General features: G+C 47.5%; 1 protein-coding gene across 1 annotated transcript in view; it reads left to right on the forward strand.

The window, feature by feature from the left end:
* LOC142591514 (4-pyridoxate dehydrogenase-like) overlaps positions 1-20,719 on the forward strand; it is a 68,735-nt gene extending 48,016 nt beyond the window's left edge. The window contains exons 8-11 of the mRNA XM_075703836.1: positions 3,286-3,449; positions 4,470-4,647; positions 9,236-9,455; positions 20,587-20,719. Of these exons, the coding sequence (XP_075559951.1) occupies positions 3,286-3,449; positions 4,470-4,647; positions 9,236-9,455; positions 20,587-20,719 (695 nt within the window). The remainder of the gene's footprint in view (positions 1-3,285; positions 3,450-4,469; positions 4,648-9,235; positions 9,456-20,586) is intronic.
* Positions 20,720-22,276: the final 1,557 nt, after the last annotated feature.

A 22,276-nucleotide genomic window follows, 5' to 3' on the forward strand; every position in this document is an offset into this window, starting at 1 on the left:
ACCCCGAAATTTACGCGGGGCGACCCCATAGTTTACGTGGGCCGACCCCAAAATTTAAGGGGGCCCACCCCAAAATTGCCCAGCATTGCGCCTCCGTTGCGCAGTAGCCAAGTCTGACGCTGCGCCGGAGCCGCTTGTAGCGCCTCTCATTTTGTGCGCATGCGCAGAGGTACAGTGGGAGTATACATATAGCGGGACGTTTGCCGGTGTGGTATAGCCATCGAGAAGGTGAGCTAAATTGCTGCTCAGCGGCGCAGAAGAGCGGAGAAGCTTGACTCATCGGATCCCGAAGTAGTTGCCTGGCAATTAGCGGTTGAGCGCAGGAAGAACGAACAGAAGGCTAAACGTGCTGCGGTGACACCGGAGAAAAGGGAGGAACGTGTAGCAAATCGGCGTCGCCAGAAGGCTGAGCGACGTGCCTCAACTCACGCTACGTATATCCCGGCATAGCCGAGCTAAGCCACTGCTAATTTTTTTATACATTACACCGTGGCTGGCTCCCGAAACATCGAGAGAGGGTGTCTAAATGTCGTTGTGCTTGGTAAGGTCTATTTATTCGTGCTGCGTCTCTCGTTTGAGTGCCAACGAAGCGGCGAGGACACAGCGTTTCAGCGGCGTTTCAACAACGCCGTACTCGACCACTTTCGCAGACCGCTTTTCAAGATACTGGCTCGCGCGTCTCTGCAGCTCTGATTAAGCGCTGAGAACTCAAAGTGCGAAGCTATATCAGTAGTAGTCGGCGCTCTTTGTCGGTATTTCAATGTACGGTCGCCGTATCGTCACCGCTTCGTATCGCACGGCGATACACTCAAAAGGTGCTGCATTCAGGCCAAACAAAGACAACGCCATGGAATGTATGACCGAGTCGACAAAAAGCACGTGCGCTTAAAGACGACCTGATTGAAGTTGAAGTCGGGCACGAAAGTTGCAAATAAACGCAGCGCGAAGACGCGGCACTTAAAAAGAGCGAAAAACTAAGCCCCATACAACAAGCGGCAGCATATGAGATTAGTGACGAGCGAAGAATCGCGCGCTTACCTCGCCGAGCTGGAACCATTGCGTTAGGTTGAAATCAGCCTGGTTGATTCTTTGAAGCCAGACCTTCCCCAGCGCCGCGTCTCGCTTCGCGGATGGAATCCGGAAGAGTCGCTTGCCGTCAGTTTTACGTGTGGTTCATCCGAAGGCAGAGTAAGATGGCATTTCGAACTCTTATTTGAACACATACAGCTCCTAGGCATCTTCGAAGTCATGGCGATGGCCGCCGTTTTCCTGCGAGACGAAATGTTGGCAACAGAGGCGAGTCGTAACAGCGGCTACCTGCTTTACGCTCGTCGCCTTTTCTCTATCTCTCTCCCCTTCCACTTCTTTTCTTTCAACTTGACCGCGTTAGGGGCCCCGTGTCGCAACATATCTGGTGTCGGCGTAGGCGTCCGTGTCCGCCGCCGAGAAAATGATCCCGAACCAACCCCAACCCCGCAGGCTTTGCGCGTGGCGCGTATGCGTTGAACTAATTGAATTTCTCAAAGTAAAATATGTCAAAAAATTTGTAAAGTACGACTTACATATAACCTACAGACATCATAGCGTCAGAGTGTAATTTTAATACACGATAAAGCATAATTCTGTCACGCGGAAAGTAAATCACCTACCTCTTTTAACGTTATGTACCAGCTGTTTGAGATCTGTCTAAAAGAAGGAGCGGCATGGCACGCCCGGTTCCTTCAAACACCATCAAAAACAAAACCATAAAGCTCGCCTTCGTGCATAGCATTCTCAGCCAGCGTTTCCATGGTCACTTTAAGAGAAATCTTCGTCCGCTACCGCAGAGAACAGTTACGCTACCCGCCTGCACACAAAACAACGAATAAATCTCAATCCACCACTTGGCGACTACTATCTACCAATCCACCACTTGGCGACTACTATAGTAGTCGCCAAGTGGTGGACTGAGATTTATTCGTTGTTTTGTGTGCTGGGGCGGGTAGCGTAACCGCTCTCTGCGGTAGCGGACGAAGATTTCTCTTAAGGTGACCATGGAAACGCTGGCTGAGAATGCTATGCACGAAGGCGAGCTTTCTGGTGTTGTTTTTGACGGTGTTTGAAGGAACCGGGGACGCGAACTTTCCCAAACCCAGCGTTATACAACCGCATACAACGCCTGGACTCCATCAGCGACACAAAGCTTTATCGCTCTCCTCGAAAACATTACGTTAACATAAGCTGCAGTTGCCGAGAAGCGCGAGAAGCAGCCACGGAGCTTTGAATTGTACCGCGTTCGACTCTTAAGGCCAAGCTGAAGCGTTCTTCCAATTTCTTATCGCCCAACCCGTTTTCTGCGAGCAGAGTAGCCAACGGGAACTACCTCTCGTTAAGCTGCCTGCCTTTCTATGTATTGGTGGCTGAACGGACGCTGGTGTGGTTGACCTCATGCCTTTCCTCAACTTGCTTTCTCTCCAACTCTCTTAATTTTGGTGGCACATCTGGTACCTGCTGGGGAAAGTAAATATACAAAGGGAACAGGAAGATTGCGAAGACGAACATTGGCTTTTTTTAACACTTATCGTTCATATTCATGTTCTTTCGGACGCATAAGTCAATAACTTTGTTTGAGCTGTTTGAGCTCACCAAACAATAATTCCTAATGTCACATGACCGGGATATTCTATACTGTTGTGAAGTTATAATTTGTGATGTTTTGCGTTCTGGCATTTCATTTTGTTCATTTCCAGCACCCTCCGTTTCTTGAAGTACGACTCTCTCTCACCCAAACAAACGGATATAATTTGCGTATGTCATCGCCACACGTATATTCTTGCTTACCGTACGGGCAGAACTAGTGGAAAACCGGCATAATGAACCTTCTCAAATTTTTGCAGGCTAACAACGTCGTGTGTAGCATGAGAGTCATTATTAGCGGAAAGAAACTCAAACACGCGCCAAGTCATTTGTGTCAGACCAATGTCACTCACAGAAGTTATGTCTTCGCATCTCCTTACTTGGACGTCAGACACTGTTACTTAAGCCTAACGAATTATTGTGCCGAGCAGCTTTAGTTTCCTATTAATTATCTTGTATTCTTGAGAGCAATACAAGTTTTGGCATATGCATTCGGGTGAAAAACGCCATTAAAATGGTTCTTCTTGAATGAATAATTTTAGAAGTCCACGCAGTTAATGTCAATAGAGAAATATGGCCTGTATTCTTCTGATAGTAATCTCCACGTAAACGTTTCCGCGCTCCAACAAGAACGCTTGCTCGTATACATTATTCCAATTCTTTCTGCAGGTCCATTTTCAATTCCTGGATCCGTTGAGGCTCTTGCATTTGTCAGCACACCATTTGTGAATGAATCGCTGGAATTCCCGGATGTAGAGATCGTCCTGCAGTCCCTCCCATCCTCAGCACTTCCCTTGGAATGCTACCTGTCAAACATGGCTCTCCGGAAAGACGTGAGGGGACTGAATTTGCTCTGTTACTATGTGCAGTATGTCCTTATTGTTTCACGAGACATGGTCAATGATGTTTTGCGGATAGTTACGTGGAGTTCCCATGTCTAGGAACGTTCTAATTTCAAATACGATAAAATACAATAATATGACAAAAAAAGAAAAAACCAGCGAATATTGAATGGAATTAACGAAAAATATAAAGGTTTGTGGCGACCTTCCTATAACAAAAAAACAAACGATACGAAAAGAAGCCTAGGTAGCAATAGTACTAAAAAAGCACGAAACTGCACAGCTCTTCATTTCATATTGACCACAAACAAAGACGGGGACAGCGGAAGAGAACCCATAAACAACACGGGCGGTAACACATAACAACACGGTACCACCCGTGTTGTTTATGTATTCTCTCCAGCTGTCCCCGTCTTTATTTACTGTCAATAATATATGCAGTAAACACCAACTAGGCCAAACTGAAGTTCTTCTGATGCACAGCTCTTGCGTTGTTTCCTACTCCCATTGTCTGCAGTCCCCTTCCTTTCTTTCCAAAACACTAATATGCAGCTGCTATAAAATAGCATGTGCGCTTTTGTGCTCGTAGTTTCTCTGCCAAAATGTTATTTCCTAACTGTCGATTTCACCAAGTGACTGGAGGTTCAATCAGGTGTGAAGACGCATCAAAAAGGCTTAATAATACTGCCGCGAATCTCGCGATAAAGTACGCCCACTCCGACGTCTTGTATGGATGATTAACGTAACGAGGTTGTGTCCGCTGCTTACAGCTTAGGTATTTATTAGTGTAAAAGACGCCCACGAAAAGGGATTTTTGATACCGCTCATCTCGAAATTCCCGGCACTGACCATACAGGAGACATAAGCTATTAAAAGTATCGTTTTTAGGGCGGTAAAAAAGAAAACGTCAATAACATGTACCATGCGCAATCTTCATAATGGTGTTGAATTTTTTTCGCGGAGGAATGAACGGCTGTCATAATTATATCATATGTGTTTATTCCGACTCAGGTGTACGACCAATACTTTTTGCCTAAACGCGGACGACATGGATTTGCGCTCGCTCCACTGGTGAACAGGCCGAAATCGAGAGGTTACGTGAAACTTAGGACAACGAACCCTCTGGACCAACCGATCATTGACCCCAACTACTTGACGCATCCCGACGATGTGGCGGCGGCAGTTGAAGGTACATAGTTGAAGTTGTAGTGTGTGTTCTTAACCGTATCCATAACGCTGTCATGCGCATGTGAACGGTAACCAAAGCTTTCCAAATACGGCAATATTTAAGCACGCACCTAATGAATATGTGAGCTGGCGCAAGGGCCATATTTCCAATGTTTCGTCTGAGTGAAGTTTCCTGTACGTCGTAGTAGAGTTTTTGGTGTAGACAAGAGTTTACCTGAAAAATCCCAAGCTCCTCTCCTGGTCAAGGAAAATGAGAACTTGTTTCTGGCCATGAGGACTACTTTCTTACCAAAAATAAATTATTTTCCTAGAGTAAAAACGTTTATCCTAGTAGATAACTAGTACCTGGCTTCCCAATTTCTCTCAAAATACACTCGTTCCAGCGTATAAAAAAAGTCGGAGGCCTGCGTGGCACACGCAGCACAGTCACAGCGTGGGCTGGAGGAGCGGCGGCATAGGAGCTCCATTTTCGGCAATACACACTAGCGAGTTTTTGTGGCGGAGTCACTTAGCGTCGTTTTCACGAGAACGATCTGAACTGTCCGCCCGGCGTGGACGACTCACTGCGACATGTGCTGCTGCCTGCACAGCGTTCTGTTGAGCCCGACGTTGCCTGGTTGCAGCCGCACACGTAGCTCCGTCATTGGCGTCTTCGTAGCGGTTCGTACCTTGCAAGGAGGCACCATGATGTGTACCGAAGAGTAAGCACGGGTATCAGGACTACGCGGCGCACATGTGACATCCCGCGGCACGTGGCAGGATACGGTGCTGTTGTTGTTATTCACGATGATGATGATTTATTGGCATCCCCTTTGAAACGCTGCGGAGACTGCCACCTAGCCTGCTTCAGTTAACCAGGTCCAGCTGCGCGCAGCATGCGACTGCTACGTGTCGGAACACCTGCTGGAATACGACGCAACTGTGATGCGAAGTCGGCACGTGTCGACGCTAGGCGGCGCGCATTTCACATCGCGTGACAAGTGGCACGGCACGATGCTAATGAAGATGACTATGATGATAATGAGGAAGATGATTTATTGACATCCGCTTTGAAACGGTGCGCTGACATAGTCACCTACCCATCTTGATTTAATGAGGTACACATATTTTCTTTCCGTTTCATTCTGGCATATTTGTATAAATATCCGTAATCTTCCTTTTCCTTATGAAACCTTCTCTATCTGACATGTACTGATACTTACGCAACTGCTACACGGCTTGCCACCTGGTGTAATAATGTTCAACTGCAATGGAAGGTCTGCACGTGCCGACGCTATGTGACGCGCACGTCGCATCACGGGTCTCATGGCGCGCTTAATTGGGCTCATCTATAGCCGCGTTTGCATGAATGCGACAGTGTCGCATTGCACCGCATTTCTAGCGTTGCACCGCATTTCTAGCTCATCGCATTCATGTAAACAGCGGTAATGCGCTAGGAAGGCGCATCGCATTAATGCGCCAGGCGAGCGTAGATTTAAGGGCGCGAGTCGACTCTCGCGGAGCATGTAAACGCAGGATCTTCGCATTAGGAATTATGGGAAGAAATTAGCTGCGAGGCTGCCGCGCTGATGAAGCTAAGAGGCAGCAATGCCCGAAGCAGCACTTCGCTCGCCCGCAGCGTGCTCTACGCGAACCTCTTCCTCCGATGACGTGAAAGTTAGTCCATGCCCAAAAAAGTAGCATAAGGTGGAGACGGAACGCTGCATTCCCAAGCATTTTGCACAAGCGTCAGGCTCTCGGTTGTCTGTACAGTCGGCACTCAGCCACCAACGTGCACTCGGCCCACTACCGGAAACCAGTTACACTGGAAGTCGGCTGCACTTGCCTTATACGGCACCATGTGGCGCTACGTTCTCGCGAGAGTTAAATGAATGCGCTACATGTAAACGGCGTCGCATCGTCTTTCCCAAACGCGCTTGGAAATGCGATGCGCCACTGTCGCATTCATGTAAACGGGGCTTATATGATACGTTTCCGCTGCAATCTAGTAAGCGCTAGCGTGACTCAGTGGTAGAGTAGCTGATTCCCACGCAGTGGGCCCAGGTTCAGTACCGGTGGGAACTGGGCATTTCCTTTCTCATTCCCGCCGATAGCTGCTTCGGACATGCGGCATGGGCGGCAGACACCATCACCACCCGACACGGCTGTTGGAATGAGCCCACTTCATGTTACGCTGTAAAAATCTCCGACGGTACCACTGCCCTGGAGGAATAATGCTATCCAACTGCTCCGATTCCAACGACTGTCGCAAAATGGGAGAAGTCGCTGCGTCGTTATATTGAATGACGTGACACATATTCAGGCGCGCCCACTGTTAATACGAAATGCTACCAGAACCCATCATCGACATAGCAAAGAATTAATAATTAATAATTGGATATAGAATGCTACGCAGCTTTTAGAGTGGTTCATTAGCTATGGGACTATTGTGCCGCCCTTGCATGTCACGGTTTGTGATTCGCTCTATCGCACGCATATGTGATGATATCAGGTTGGACCGCAAGATAGGATTTAATGGCAGGAAAGACAGAGAGGTCGACCTGAGCGACCTGAGTCTGCTACTCACATCTATAGAAAACTGAGTAGTAAAGCTTTTTGAGCATGTTGGTCCTTTCAGGAGACTTCGTCGATGGAGCCTAAACGACACTGATATAGACAGAAGGATTACTCTTCTAGGTCGGTGTGCGCGTAGCTTAGGTGCTCTCTTCCGTTTCGCTGTCGCGTCATTTGGAAGCTAAAGATGGTAAAACAACGAAAGAACGCTATGCTTCGGCGTCTGCTACAGTAATTGATACAAGTTAGCGACACAACCTTTTAGCTATAGTGTCGAAAAAAGAAAAGGCAGTTGCAAATTTAGCGGTAATGGGAGAGAAATGCGTTAAGAATTATGTCGCATTTCTTTGAGCTCCCGGATCCCTGTTTTAAACCGCGCCTACCACGTTGCAAAGTGTTGCTCAAGAGCTCACTAAATAGTTTTCTTTGTCATTTGTTTGAGAAGGAAACGTAAACTCTTTATCATATTTTAAGGCACGTCGCGATATCAATACGCAGCCCAAAGTAACATTTTATCCAGAAAGCGTGAGCTTCTACTATTCCTATCGCAAATATATGGGAACTCAAGACGCACTCTTGTCGGCTCTTTAACGTTCCGTGTAAAGTACAATGGCACTAAAATTGTCGTCACGCGCCATATGCTGTATGCGCCAGTGAAAGCTTGCGAGGGAGAACCAGCGATGGCGGCTCAACCTTTAGCACGCAAGAAAGGAAAGCAGGAAGGCAGCGCGCCGTCTTCTGTCGCGCTCAAAGCAACGGGGGGAGGGTAGGGAAGGCGAGCGAGTTCTACTCCGGCCGGCCTAGACATGCGCGCGCACCCGCCCAGCCTCCGTGTCTTGAAAGCCGTCTGCGACGGGGACCCAGTCCGCCACGCGATGTGTTTTCGCGGCTTTGTTCACATTGATGGGAGACGCAGCACTAAGGTCAGTTCCAGCGTTTTGGAAGCAAGTTTCCCCAGTCATCGAGCGAGATACGTTCATGTGTGCATGTGCGCGAGTACCACCATGCTTGTTAATTTAGTTAGGATGCCTATGTTTACAAGTTTATACGGTCGATAAAACTACGTCCCTAACTTCGTATAGCTGTGCAGTAATTCGCTATTGCAATCAATGCTTGGCCTTTCGGGTGGTACGGCGACCTTTTTCAATTATCCTAGTGTTTACAATAACTGACGAAAAAGAAGTTAGCCATGAGTGGGATTTCAGCTGTCGCAGCACTCTCTCCCGGTAGATGTATTGGCAAACTTTGGCTTCCCCTGTGGTAGTAAGAAACTGCGGGCGCCACCACTGCAATTCATTTAAGCCGAAAGTCTTACGTGGCTCATATCCCCAATTGCCTTAAACCTATCAGCAGCAGCAATGCATAATATAGCCTGTGAGGAAATAAGAGAAATGCGATGGCTCATCCCTCGTAATGCTGAGGCTACACGCACTCATCAAAATGAAGCATGCGTGCATACATTCATTGAAATAACGCATACAACGCACAGAAACGCGGCGTCTAGTAGAGTGGTACAAAAACCACGAAACCCTCGCAATGGCTCACACCCGGTAAGCAAGCAACATATGCAATGGCTCACATCCCCGTAAGGCTGAGGTTACAAGTGCTCATCAAAGTGAAGCGAACAGGGCATACATTCTTTGAAATCACCCACACCACACATAGGCCAGCATAACTTTCAGTCCCCTGCTGAGAGGATGCGAGGTAAAGTCGAAGAGATACGTCGTTGGCGCGAGCCTGACCCCGCTATGCTCTTGCGGGAAGCCGCAGCTAGGTGTATAAAATGAGCCAAAGGAGCCGAACTGCGAAAACAGCATTGCGAGGATGCGAGCCCGCGCATTAGCAAGTGTGCAGCAGGCTTTCGCCTTCCCGTGTTGCAGGAGTGTAGCATGCGGCTGAATTTTTAAATCTTTTTGTCTCTATCACGTAACCGGCTTCCCACACTTGACGCACACTTTCACTTTGACACTCTCAATGCTAACGTAATTTAAAGAAAACACTGCTCCCTATCTCTTTCCTTTATATCTGTCGGGCAGGAGTCAAGATTGCGCTGCGGCTCATGAACAGCGACGCCATGCGGGCCATCAATGCGAAGCCTTGGGACATCCCTCTAGATGCTTGCGTCTCCGAAGGTGCCATATGGAGTGATCCGTACGTGGCCTGCCTTGTACGCCACATGGCTCACACAACGTGGCATGCCTGCTGCACGTGTCCCATGGGCTCGGACGAAAGGGCCGTGCTGGACCCCAGGCTCAGGTACTCTTGTTTTGAAATTAAATTGACAGTGAGCTATGATAGTCTCCGCGCGCTTCGCTGTTCACAACCTCAAAAAGTGCCAGGACATCGTCTTCTAACTACCCCCAGTTTATAATGTAGCTGATCGTCCGACATTTCCCAGTTTACAATGTAACTGGTTGTCCAACTATTTCCAGTTTATAATGTAACTGTAGAAAAGTAAATATGATTAGATGAAGAAAAAATATCCTCGGCGCACATTTCAAACCAAAATTTCTATTTCGAAATTGCAGCTTCGAAGCTTCTTCCACTGACGGCTACTGCCACTTTGGCCTCACATTTTTGATGTCATGTGCAGTGCGACAAGTGTGTCGTCTGTTTCGCATAAGTTTGTAGCAAAATGTTTTGACATGCCGTAGTTTGGTTGCTATGCGCGCGTTCGAAACAAAGGATGCGGCAAGGGAGCATCTATTGGATCGTACCCCTAGTACTTTCAGCCGCGGGATAAAAACAGACAAGTAAACATTTACAGGAACTAACAATTGGGCTGATCGCCGACCAACACGCGCACGTGAAAAGGAAGCTTCGCGCATGTTGCATAAATTATTCACGTGGAATTCACTTCGTTGTGCCACTCTCCCATGTTGCCAGACTGCTAATACGATATTATACTCTGAAATTTTCTACACCGTGGAATGGGTCCGAATGTCGCCCCCTTGATGCCTGACATAACGCGCAATGCATAGCGCAATCTAGAAATTTTGCCTTCATGGTCGTCCTAATTAAGAAAGTAGGGGTCCATATGGATATATGGTCAGTAGGAGTCATATCATATGGTAAGTAGGAGTCATATAGTGATAGCACATGGCGCGAAAGCTTGATACCGGAGCACTGGCATGCTACCTTGACACCAGAGCACTTATCAAGCGTTCTTCGTTTTCATACATAGCAATATAGAGCACATTTTAGAAACGTCAAAGCCTGGTCATCGAAGAACGTAACGAGAACGCGGTGGTTCTCAGTTGCGCGCATTTTGCGAATCTGTCTAAAGTATCTCACGTGGTTTGCGCTTGAATGCATCAGCGTGGAGGTTTATGGTGGGTAGGGGGCCATTATGGTCGCAACCCTGGCAGGAAGAATGATTCTGAGGTACGATCGATTGATTGCGTGCTTAATACATGCGATGTGGTTTGGAATAATGAACATATACACATAAAAGCGCTACCAACGCGACCTTTTTACCAAGTGTCTCTAACGTGAATATCTCACGTGTGGAAAGCCTTAGTACCTCCACAACAAAGGCACACGCCAGCTACGCACAATGAAAGTGTCGGAGTGATAAAGTAGCAGGTACTTAGGTGCACACTCAAACTTCGAGTACCGTGCCTGTACAGACAGCGAAGCCCATGACAAAGCCCTGTGTCGGGCAGGATCGTGGTGCTCCTAATTTCCTGTCAAATGTCGCCTATCGAGACATTTTCTGTCCGAGAACTTCACTAGACATTTTACTTGTTTCTTGCACAGTGATCGTGCGGAGCAATATTTCTGATTAGTCCACCCTTCTCACTTACAAAACCCCCGCAGGGGCGTCTGCGTAAGCAGGCGTTTGGTGTGTTGCGACACCACGTACCCGAGCACACGAGGGTTGGACCCTCCCGCGTGTAGCCGTGCGCGGCTTAGCCGTGTTCGGGGAAAGGGGGATCCTGGGGGTTGAGCCAATGCCGGGTGTTCGGACCTTTAAGGCCCCCCGGCGGACGCAACACACCTCTTTGGCCTCTGCTTCACATAGACGGCACCCCCGGACTGACCCACCCGGGGGAAATCGGTAGTTGCCTTTTCCTGTCTCTCTCTCCCTACAACCTTCGTCTTTTTCTTACTTTCCACCTTTCCTGTCTCCTTCTCATTTCTTTATTACTTCCGACCTTCCTGGCAGCAAGGGTTAACCTTGTGTGGCTATCCAACCTTGGGTACACCATATTTGGTTATAGTGGCGGCGTACGGCTGGCGTCGTGCAGACTTGCATGCAAGCTCTGCCGCGTCCCCTCGTTGGGCTCCGTGGTGGGTGGTCGGCGCTGCTGCCGAATTTTTATATATTTCATGGAAACTTCTTTTCCCAAACTTCCTGATCGCCCTCAGAAACGAGGGCGCACCGAAGATCTCTTCCAATTTTTCGGACGACAAGTCCACAACTTTCCGCGATTCCACGTGATTCACTCAGAAAAGCCAGACAAACTAGTGCGATCCATTTCACCGTTCCTTGTATCCAAGTCTTTGACCGAAGTTTTCGGTACAGGATATAAGGTGTCGAGAATGTCAAGTGGTGATCTCCTTTTGGAGCTCCAAGACCAGAAGCAGTATGAGAAGCTGCCGAAACTTGTGTCATTTGGAGAGACCCAAGTAACAGTAACCCCGCACCGTACCATGAACACAAGCCGCGGTGTTGTCTCGGACGATGACTTGCTGGAGCTCGCTGAGGATGAACTCTTGGAGGGCTTCAGTGATCAGAATGTTATCAATGTTAAAAGAATTAAGATCAGGCGTGACAGCAAAAAAATCAAGACCAAACACCTTATATTGACTTTCGGCTCAAGTATTCTGCCCGAATCTGTAGAGGCCGGGTACATCAAGCTCCGTGTTAGGCCATATGTCCCAAACCCCCTTAGATGTTTCAAATGCCAACGCTTCGGCCACAGTTCGCAGAGCTGCCGAGGCCGTCAAACCTGTGCGAAGTGCAGTGCCCACGAGCATAATTCTGAAGCTTGCAAGAACACTCCCCATTGTGTAAACTGTGAAGGCGAGCACGCCGCATACTCGCGGTCATGCCCGTCCTGGAAAAAAGAGAAAGACAGTCACAATCAAAGTTAAGGAAAACATATCGTTCAAAGAGGCACGCAGGCGGATGTCCTTCCTGCCAAAGAACACCTTTGCCGAAGTGGCTCGTCAGGGGGCAGCGCCACAACGGTCTCCGGCGGCTGTCCGACCCACAGGCAGTGAGTCGGCAGTTACGCCATCTGCCCCCACGGTGGTTGCAGCTAGCGCTGCGCCACCTACTCAGCAAACGGGGCCATCGACCCCGAAGGTAGGCGCAGCCGAGGCTGCCCCAACCTCCCCGGCCCCTTCCAGCGCTGGCAACAGCCGGCGCAGCCAAATCCCGCAGGGTGCCCCATCGACCTCCGGGCTGGTGGGCGCAGGGGTCTTGCCCTCCAAGGCAGGACTCTCCCTTGTAACTTCTCGCTCGCAAGAGCACGTGCCCGGCGCCTCTCAAAAGGCAATGGACACTACACCTATCCCCAAGGCGCACCAAACGCCTAAGGAGCGTCAAGACTCCCTCGAACGCTCCAGAAAGGGCAGAACTCCCGTTACAGGGCCTCGAAAGAGCTCTGTAACCTAACGCAACACCTCCCTTTCCATACACACAGCACTTATTTCCTTCCAATATGGCTACACAAATAATTCAATGGAATGTCAGAGGTCTCCTTAGGAACCTTGATGACTTACAAGAGCTTATCCAAAAACACAATCCAAAAGTGCTGTGTCTACAGGAAACACACTTAACACCACAACACACAAACTTTCTCCGACCGTATGTCAAGTTCCGCAAAGATCGCGATGATGCTCTCGTATCATCAGGCGGTGTTGCCATTTTAATTCATAAAAGCATCTCCTGTCAGCGTTTACAGCTACAAACGCCCCTCGAAGCAGTGGCGGTTCGAGCTGTTCTTCTAAATAAACTCGTCACCATTTGCTCCCTTTACGTACCCCCAAACTACAAATTAACAAAACATGAATTCCAATCCTTTATAGATCAAGTGGCAGAACCTTATGTTGTTCTTGGCGATTTCAATGCGCACAGCTCCCTCTGGGGCGACTCTCGTATACATGCGCGAGGTCGTCTTGTTGAACAGTTCCTTCTTTCTTCTGGTGCGTGCCTTCAGAATAAGAAGAAACCCACATATTACTGTCTTGCAAACGATACCTTTTCTTCAATTGATCTGAGCATAGTCTCCCCGTCCATACTGCCTGAACTCGAATGGGAAGTTACGAACAATCCTTACGGAAGCGACCATTTCCCCATACTATTAAGAACACTTAAAGAAGACGGATATCCACCACAGGCTCCTAGGTGGAAGACTGACACAGCAGATTGGGAGAAATTCCGAACCTTAACTAGCATATCATGGGATGACATGTCGGCGTTAGGAATTGATGCTGCTGTGGATTACTTTACAGCCTTCATAATAGATGCCGCAACTAAATATATATCGCAAGTAAATGGATTGGCATGCAAACGGCGTGTCCCGTGGTGGAACGACGATTGCAGGATCGCTCGTAAGAAACAAAACAAAGCGTGGGGGTTGCTACGCGCCTCCCCCACTGCGGAGAAGCTTATCAATTTTAAACAAGTAAAATCCGAAGCCAGGCGAACCCGCCGACAGGCCAGAAGAGAGAGTTGGCAGAAGTTTTTATCTGGTATCAACTCCTATACAGATGAGGCCAAAGTCTGGAACAGGGTTAATAGGATAAAAGGGCGACAAACATATTCACTTCCTTTGGTGAACACACAAGGTGAAACACTGAAAGATCAGGCAGACTCACTTGGAGAACACTTTGAGAGCGTGTCGAGTTCAAACCATTATTCGCAATCCTTTTTGAAGTACAAACAAATAGAAGAATGTAAGCCAATAATACGAAAATCCAGACAGAATGAACCTTATAACCAGCCGTTCAGTATTGCTGAGTTGAGAGCTGCCTTGACCACATGCAAAAGTTCTACACCGGGACCTGATAGAGTCATGAACGAAATGATCAGAAACTTACATACTGACACACAACTTACACTTCTCACACTTTTCAACACTATTTGGGCTGCGGGATACCTCCCATCCACATGGAAAGAAGCAATTGTGGTCCCTGTTCTTAAGCAGGGTAAAGACCCTTCCTTGGCGGCAAGTTACCGCCCGATAGCTCTTACAAATTGTCTTTGTAAGCTTTTTGAAAAAATGGTTAACCGCAGACTTGTACATTTCCTGGAACTCAACAATATGCTCGATCCCTTTCAGTGTGGCTTCAGAAAAGGGCGATCCACAACCGATCACCTTGTGCGCATTGAGGGAAACATTCGCGACGCCTTTCTACATAAACAATATTTCTTATCCGTATTCCTCGATATGGAGAAGGCGTACGACACTACGTGGCGTTATGGAATCTTGAGGGACTTGTCGGGAATTGGCATCCGTGGCAATATGCTCGTCCTAATAGAAAGCTACTTGTCCAACCGTACATTCCGCGTGAAAGTCAGCAATGTATTGTCGCGACCTTTTATACAGGAAACTGGTGTAGCTCAAGGAGGTGTACTTAGCTGCACGCTCTTCATCGTGAAAATGAACACCCTTCGTGCTTCATTACCGCCAGCCATTTCTTATTCTGTTTACGTAGACGATATACAGATAGGTTTCAAATCCTGCAACCTTACAGTATGTGAGAGGCAAGTTCAACAGGGCTTGAACAAAGTGTCCAAATGGGCAGAAGAAAATGGATTTAAAGTTAACCCCAACAAAAGTTCGTGTGTGCTTTTCACAAGAAAGAGAGGCCTCATTGCAAAACCCAGTATCGAAATGTATGGTCAGCAAATTCCTGTGAACAAAGAACACAAGTTCTTAGGCATCATACTTGATTCGAAATTAACTTTTATTCCACACATAAAGTACCTCAAGGTCAAATGCTTAAAAACAATGAACTTACTTAAAGTGTTATCCCACACAACATGGGGCAGCGACAGGAAATGTTTAATGAATCTTTACATGCAGCCGTTGGTCCATCCTTCTCGGAAACCGATGTACTGCATCCGGAAACTAGTATCTTTACGGCTGAGGCTTACGCACTGCTGTCGGTCGTAAAGCATATAGATAAATCAAAACTCCAGAAATCAGTTATATTTACGGACTCCCTTAGTGTTGTGAAGGCCTTGATGTCTTTCTGTAGCCACAAAAATCCGGTGATTAATGAACTCTACTCCGTACTGTGTAAAGCGTATACAGGAAACCTGCATGTCATCATATGCTGGGTGCCAGGTCATAGGGGCATCGAAGGCAATGTTCTGGCGGACCAGATGGCCACGTCAGTTGCATCGCATTCTGTTAATTCCACCGCCGCAGTCCCTGTGACAGATCTGAAGCCCTTCTTACGGAGGAAACTACGGAACCACTGGCAACGCCTATGGGACGCGGAAACAAATAATAAGCTCCACGTGATAAAGCCACTGTTAGGATTCTGGCCTTCCGTAACAAAATCACGCCGGAAAGATGTCCTATTCTGTCGTCTAAGGATAGGACACACATTCGGCCCACACAACTTTTTACTCACCGGAAACGAGCCTCCAACCTGCGGTAGATGCGGGCAGAGGCTGACCGTCCTCCACGTCCTTCTGGAGTGTCGGAAAGCCGAATCTGAAAGAAAGAAACATTTTCCCTTAGCATACCGGCAGCACATCCCCCTTCATCCAGTAATGTTACTCGGCCCAGAACCACTGTTTGACACCAACGCAGTCCTGGGCTTCCTGAAAGATGTCGTAATACATATTATTAGCCCCACACACTCGTAGCGTCTCCTCTCTTTAGAGGATGCCGCTGCGATAGCTGTTTCATATAGCACATGCCTCTAGGCCCTTGTGCTTCAAGGGCTCTGGCGAGGCAGTGGTGCTACAGGTAATTTCACCATCCAATGTATTTTCTGTATTGCATCGCTCTTTCACGATGAATTTTATTGCACATTGAACACTTCATTTGTCATCCACATAATCTTATTACAGATATATTTTACGCACTCTAGAGCGACTATTTTTAAGGCCCCTATACAGCCACTTTACATTAACCCCATAGAACTCATAACTACATTGCGGACTTATCACCACTGCCTTGGCGCTCTTTGGCCAAACTTGGCCCTTGCGCCAATAAACACTACATATCATCATCATCATCACTTACAAAACATCGCGATAAGGCAATAATGTGCGATGAATAAATGACGTGTTAATGTAGCTTCAGAATTCTTAGACAAATGCTCGGAGTACTTGCGAAACCATGTCAAAAAATAGGGGCAGCACAGAAATAAATTTGACTACATGTTGTGCTGGATTAATTATGGCGAGATATTAACGAAGTAGATCACCCGTTGGACAATTTGAGTTGTGCAGCAGTTCCTGTCACCACACACATGAATCTGTAATTCCTACAGAACAAATCCTTGTTTTGCATCTCGTATAACTTAGGGCATATTGTAGACTGATAGCATGTATGAGAGGATTCACAAAGCATATGGCACCAGCAATACTTTCAAGGACTATAAGAGTTGAGGGTTGTAGCTCACGAAAAGCTCCATTTCGAATGTTTCTGAAAGGTCTCAACGATTCCTCCATGAGATTGGCTGAGCGACGTACCCGGCGAAATATAGAAATACCGGGGCATTCGGGAAGTAAATACATATGCCGTGGCGCAGAGACGTCTCAACTTGTCCCGTTTATCCACTGTCATGCGTGACTTTGTGTTTCGAAAAGCGGGCCGTGAGGCGACTGCATAGTGTCAAGCAAATCGGCGTTCTTCGGCAAGGTCATTCAGCTTGAGCGCGCAGCTGAAATATGGTGACACTGTACGATCAGGAGGCAAGGAAAATGGCATGACATTTTGGATCATAACAGACGTGCGCCTATATCAACGTTCGTTTTAGCTCTGTGCGTCCAGTCAAGCTCTGACCATAACGATGAGCGTTGGAGGAGCGCATGGGCTCGTACGTACTAGCGCGCGCCAGTTCCCATTCGGGTTAGAATCTGGAAACAGGTACGTCATGATGAGCGTTCAAATCGATGATGCGAAATCGCAGCATGTGCGCCATTGTTCATAATCTCTGAGAGGATTGTGCATTATCATTGCATCACATGGCATAACGCATCCTGGCAGAAGTGTGGCACTTTTTATTGAAGTATGGGGTTGTACATAATTCAATTAATTATTACGACTGTATGTACACATTGTAAACATACGTTCGCGGTCTGCATCACGCTTCACTGCTTAGCGAAGGCGCTCCTGTTCCGCGCGACGCTTCTTTTTGGCCTGGGCGTCCTCGACGCTGTGTGCGCGCTTTGGAGTCATTTTGCTGGCGTGTGTTTTCGTGCTGCTCCTTCACATGTGGCCAGCACGCTGTTGAGATGCCAGCTTCAAGGGCTCTCTTCAGGCTAAGGACGATTGTAATGTTTGCACTATCGCAGCGCAGAGCGAGACCTCCACAGGCCAGCACCTGCATTTTTGTCGCGCAAGAAAACAAGCACCACACTTGGCATACGCATAAACTGTGGAACGCTACCGCGGCCACTTCGGCCAGGATGCGCGAGCGCCACCTGGTGATGCCGCAAGAAACCCGGAGGCGCGCGCGAGCAAGACGACAGCAGCAGCAGCGCCCAGAGAGTCGGGAGCAGATGGATAGAGAGCTTCCCTTTGAAACTGTTTACAACGGTCGTTAGGCTTTTTCTTACGTCGCTGCCGCTCGCACGCGAAGTTTCAGCGCTGGTTGCCCATACGCAACTTGTGGTCGGCAAGGATATTTGCCGCTCACTTGAGTGTGTCCTTTCATAAGGATGACAGCGGTGAGCTTCCTGCGCACTACGTAAATTTGTCTGTTCTGCTGTTTCCAGAGCTGCTCACATGCACTATCCAAGATTCCTCCAGTTGCGTCTTACTCGGCTTTGCTTGACCCTGTTTACTACATGCATTATGCGCGTACCATCGATCTTGAGTCGTGGAAACTGATTGTTTATTTGCATAATGACATAGATAAATAAATGGTCAAGAAATGGAAAGAAATTAGCACTGTTCGCAGTAACGGCCTAGCCGCAACCGCTGATACTTGAACGTGCGTTTGAATTTTAGGCCAATGAAGAAATCTGTGTAGTGCAAATACTTGTCCAAAATAAGCTGTAAACACAGATTGTATGGTTTACCTGGGGAGAATTCCTTGGTGTGAACATTGGCTATCGCATGGTGATGATGAATTCCTTCTTTAATGGCGCAAATGCTGTTTCTAGACACACCAGCGTCAGTCTTGTGTCCCTTTTCCATTTGTGTTGTCACTGATAGTTTCCGAAGGAGGCTACGCTCCCGAGTGGAAGGACGCCAGCCCTACAGAGTGCATTTTCGGCAATCACATTGACTTGTGCACCTTATATAATTAAACCTATGCACACGACGACTACAACAAAGTGAAACGTAACTGTTTTCTAAAGCGTGATGGAGAAATTGTCCGGAATGGTGCATTGTTCCGGTATTGCTGTTTTCTTTTCTTTTCCAGAAATCTATAATAATGCGTAGAAGTGAATGCCTGTGCCGGTATCAAACAGATCCTGCGAATTTACTAGTAGCAAAGGCCCATGCTAGGGGAAGTAATCTAAAACACGAAAGCTGTTCTTTGCCTAATATTCCCGTCGCGAGTAATGCTTTCTTTCAGTTGTAAAGTTTTATTAGTCGTGAATGTGTGGGTAGTACTCCTCATATTATGTCTTCATGTCGCAGATTGAAATGTTATAATGGTCTTCTGCGCAAAGTCGTAGTAAAACGCATGCAGTATTTCTTGAAAGCGACTCCAAAGCGGCACTTAGGCCACTTACGGTAACATAAAAGTAACGTCACGTCCCTTTGCGTTTCATGTGTGGCGAATAAAATTACTTTTCTACTAACCAGCACCACTAGCTCATGTTTATCGCTTCTACTATTCGCGGATAGGGGGCGGTCAGTTTTTGTTAAAGAAGCGCGTGTATACTCCGTACAAAGCTGATGGCTACACACTGATAGGCTGTTCACTGTTTCCGTACATTGACGGTGCTCGTCCGCTCACTCCACCCATCCCCCTCCTTATGCTTTCCGTAACCATTTACGGCATTTTAAACGCTCCCTGGACGGCAACGAGCTGGGTCCTTTCATGAGTTCCTGGTAAACATGGCCCATGCCAAGCTGGATCGTTGAGGGCACTTTTTAGTCTCTTGGTTCTTTTTTTGTTTCCTCGACGACGATATATCGAATTTTCTTCTGCGCTGCCTTTAGGAGTCACTAGAAATTTAGCCTATAAACACCTAAACTTGTCTACACTGTTTCGCTAAAACGTTGCACACGAAAGAATTCGGCCATTTTTGTCTATTTCAGGACAGTAGTCTGGCACGGAAGCGGTCAACTTCCAAACTTTTAATAAAGGCATCGCGCTGTGTGACCAGCAGAATGTATAAAGAGTGTGCAGGGCTGTCGATAACCATGCACTATGGCGCTCCACAGGGTCATTTAAACAGGCGGAGTGAAGCGGACTGCAGGCGCCGTCTAGTTTCAGTTGAACGACGTCCTCGCTACAAAGCGCGGAGATAGCAATGCTGAAGACAAGGACGCTCGAATACTGCTGATGTATAGGTGCTACGATGTTGTCTGTAATTTAGTTGATTTAGATTTGAATGGTGCGGTGTTTTGCCTCTGTTAACCGTTTCATGACTTCATCACGCCAGTCCAACCATAAACGAGTACCGACTCGTACAGTTCTCTGTCCTTTTGAGCCCGCTTCTGTAATTACCGTCATGACGCTATTGGTTTACGAACAAGCACCTTTGTTCCTAGCAATAACGGATGGTCCAAGCATACTCATGTCTGGTGAAGAACATGTCCTGAAAGAGCTTGAGTTCGCTGTTTTGTTTTTCTACAAGTCAGAACCTCCTCACACAAGGGCGAATTTGGGTGGAAACAAAAAATTGCCTGAGCGCTAGGCGTTTTTCTTCGGCACATCATATTGCTTTCGGAATGCTATCAATGTTTCACTGCCCGAGCGAAAGAATATTCGTGTTTTTAACTAAATGTTTCCTTCCAGCACTCTTTACTCTTGCTGCATTCGTTGTCATTATTGACCTTCGATTGGCTTATTGTGCTTTCATGGTTAGCTAGATAGCGCTTTATTCGCTGCGAGCAGCGAATCATTGCTAAAACGCCAGTTAAAGAAGGATTCGCATGTGAATGCACGCACGCACACTGCATATCATGAAACTTGTAAGCTAAATGGCAGTGGTTATACTCTATTTGCCTTTCATTGCATTTATAGCGTCTCTTGGTTCAACAGCTTCTTCGTTTCTTTTCAGGGTTCGTGGCCTGAAGAATCTTCGCGTTGTCGACGCATCTGTCATGCCAACAATAGTAACTGGGAACATAAACGCGCCTGTGATGATGATTGCCGATAAAGCAGCGGCTATGATTCTACAAGACAATCAGTAGATAATGTAGCTTTATTTAGGCCTTTAAAACTAGGGTAGGTTTTTTCTATGATACCATTTGCACTACATTGGCAAAGCTGAGCTAACCGAAATGCCAAGCTGCGACAGAGTTGACTTTCCTAGTCTATAGCGGTCACCCTTCCATGCGCCAATCAGCTCATATTACTCAGAAGGGTCCTGAATTTCCATCTCCTGCCTTGCCCGTGACTTCCTCAGAAAGGTACACGTGATTCGCTTTTTGCTAGCATTAAGGCGACTCTGATTTCGGCATGTTTTGGAAGGGGCATATATGTGACCAAGAAGCTCCGGTTTTATCGTCACATAAACTTTGGTGTCGCCATCACTGTTGTCTATACCATCTCAGGAAAAAACTTTGAAGACCATTCGTGCCACTCCTTTCGACATTAACTGCGTGCCCGTCGCTCTCGCATTGTTGTGCAAATTCTTAAAAAAACACACCCGAAGGCATTACACGCAATAAACTAACTAGATTTGCCTCGCGCACGGTGACTGAAGTTGCAAATCCTAATATTCCATCTCTTGTTTCGCGCAAGTCTCGCTCAGTAACTTGAACAATTTAACCAAATATTGTCACGTGGTCGTGGCGTCAAATAACACAGTAGCAATTCTGTGAAAGAGAAAACTAGCTTTTATTGGGCGAACATGTGCCCACAAAACAGGCTACACTTAAAGCACAACGAGAGCGGCGAACACAATCGGCGATCGTCGAAAATCTGACCAGCGGGTCCAGCGCGTCGGCTTTTATACAGCAGTCATCGAAGGTTCCAGACTAATTGTTGGGACCCGCGTGCTTTCCACAAAGTTCTGCACCATTCGCATCACGCGATGAAATCAGATAACACAAGGTTCGGCGACAACAGACTGCGGATAGAAGCATCGATAACTTTCCACAAACTTTGGATACATGCAGGCGCGTCCCGCGCTGTGCAATAACATTTGTTAGGCGGCGAAACGTGGTCGCCCGATAAATATAAGTACACGTGTCAATATGTTGTCACTACTTAGGAATGTTATGGAATGAGATCACTCTCAACCATGTCACATGGTAGACTCGGACGACTTCCGGAGCAGCATTTCCTGCTCATTTTAGAACAAGACTGCTCCAACGGCAGATCCGGAGCAATGTATCAGTGTTCCAGTGGCAGATTCAGAGCACTGGAGGAGGCGTGATCACTCCGTAGAGAAGTCAAAACTACTCTGCCAAAATCGGCAGAGTGTAGCGGAACTCTTGACCGAACAGCTTCCCGGTTATTCCCAGCATGCCTCTAGCCTTCTGTTTACGCCAGTATCAACGAATGCAATGGACGTCACCATATCGCGCCGTGTACCTTTGCTCGCGCTACTTTGACTGTTCAAGTTGGAACATTGCAGCGGTGAATCGGGCCACGACGTTGAAGCCACCGTTTACCAGCAAGCTTTAGAAATCATGTTTTGCCTTCCTGCCCAGAGACCAAACGTAGTCGGCTACTTCGAGGATGTCTTGCGCTGCTATTCGCTCAGCAGCTGCATGCGATTTGGCAGCATATGGTGACTTGAG

This window comes from Dermacentor variabilis, chromosome 8 (genome assembly GCF_050947875.1).
Source record: "Dermacentor variabilis isolate Ectoservices chromosome 8, ASM5094787v1, whole genome shotgun sequence".
Classification (NCBI taxonomy): Eukaryota; Metazoa; Arthropoda; class Arachnida; order Ixodida; family Ixodidae; genus Dermacentor; species Dermacentor variabilis.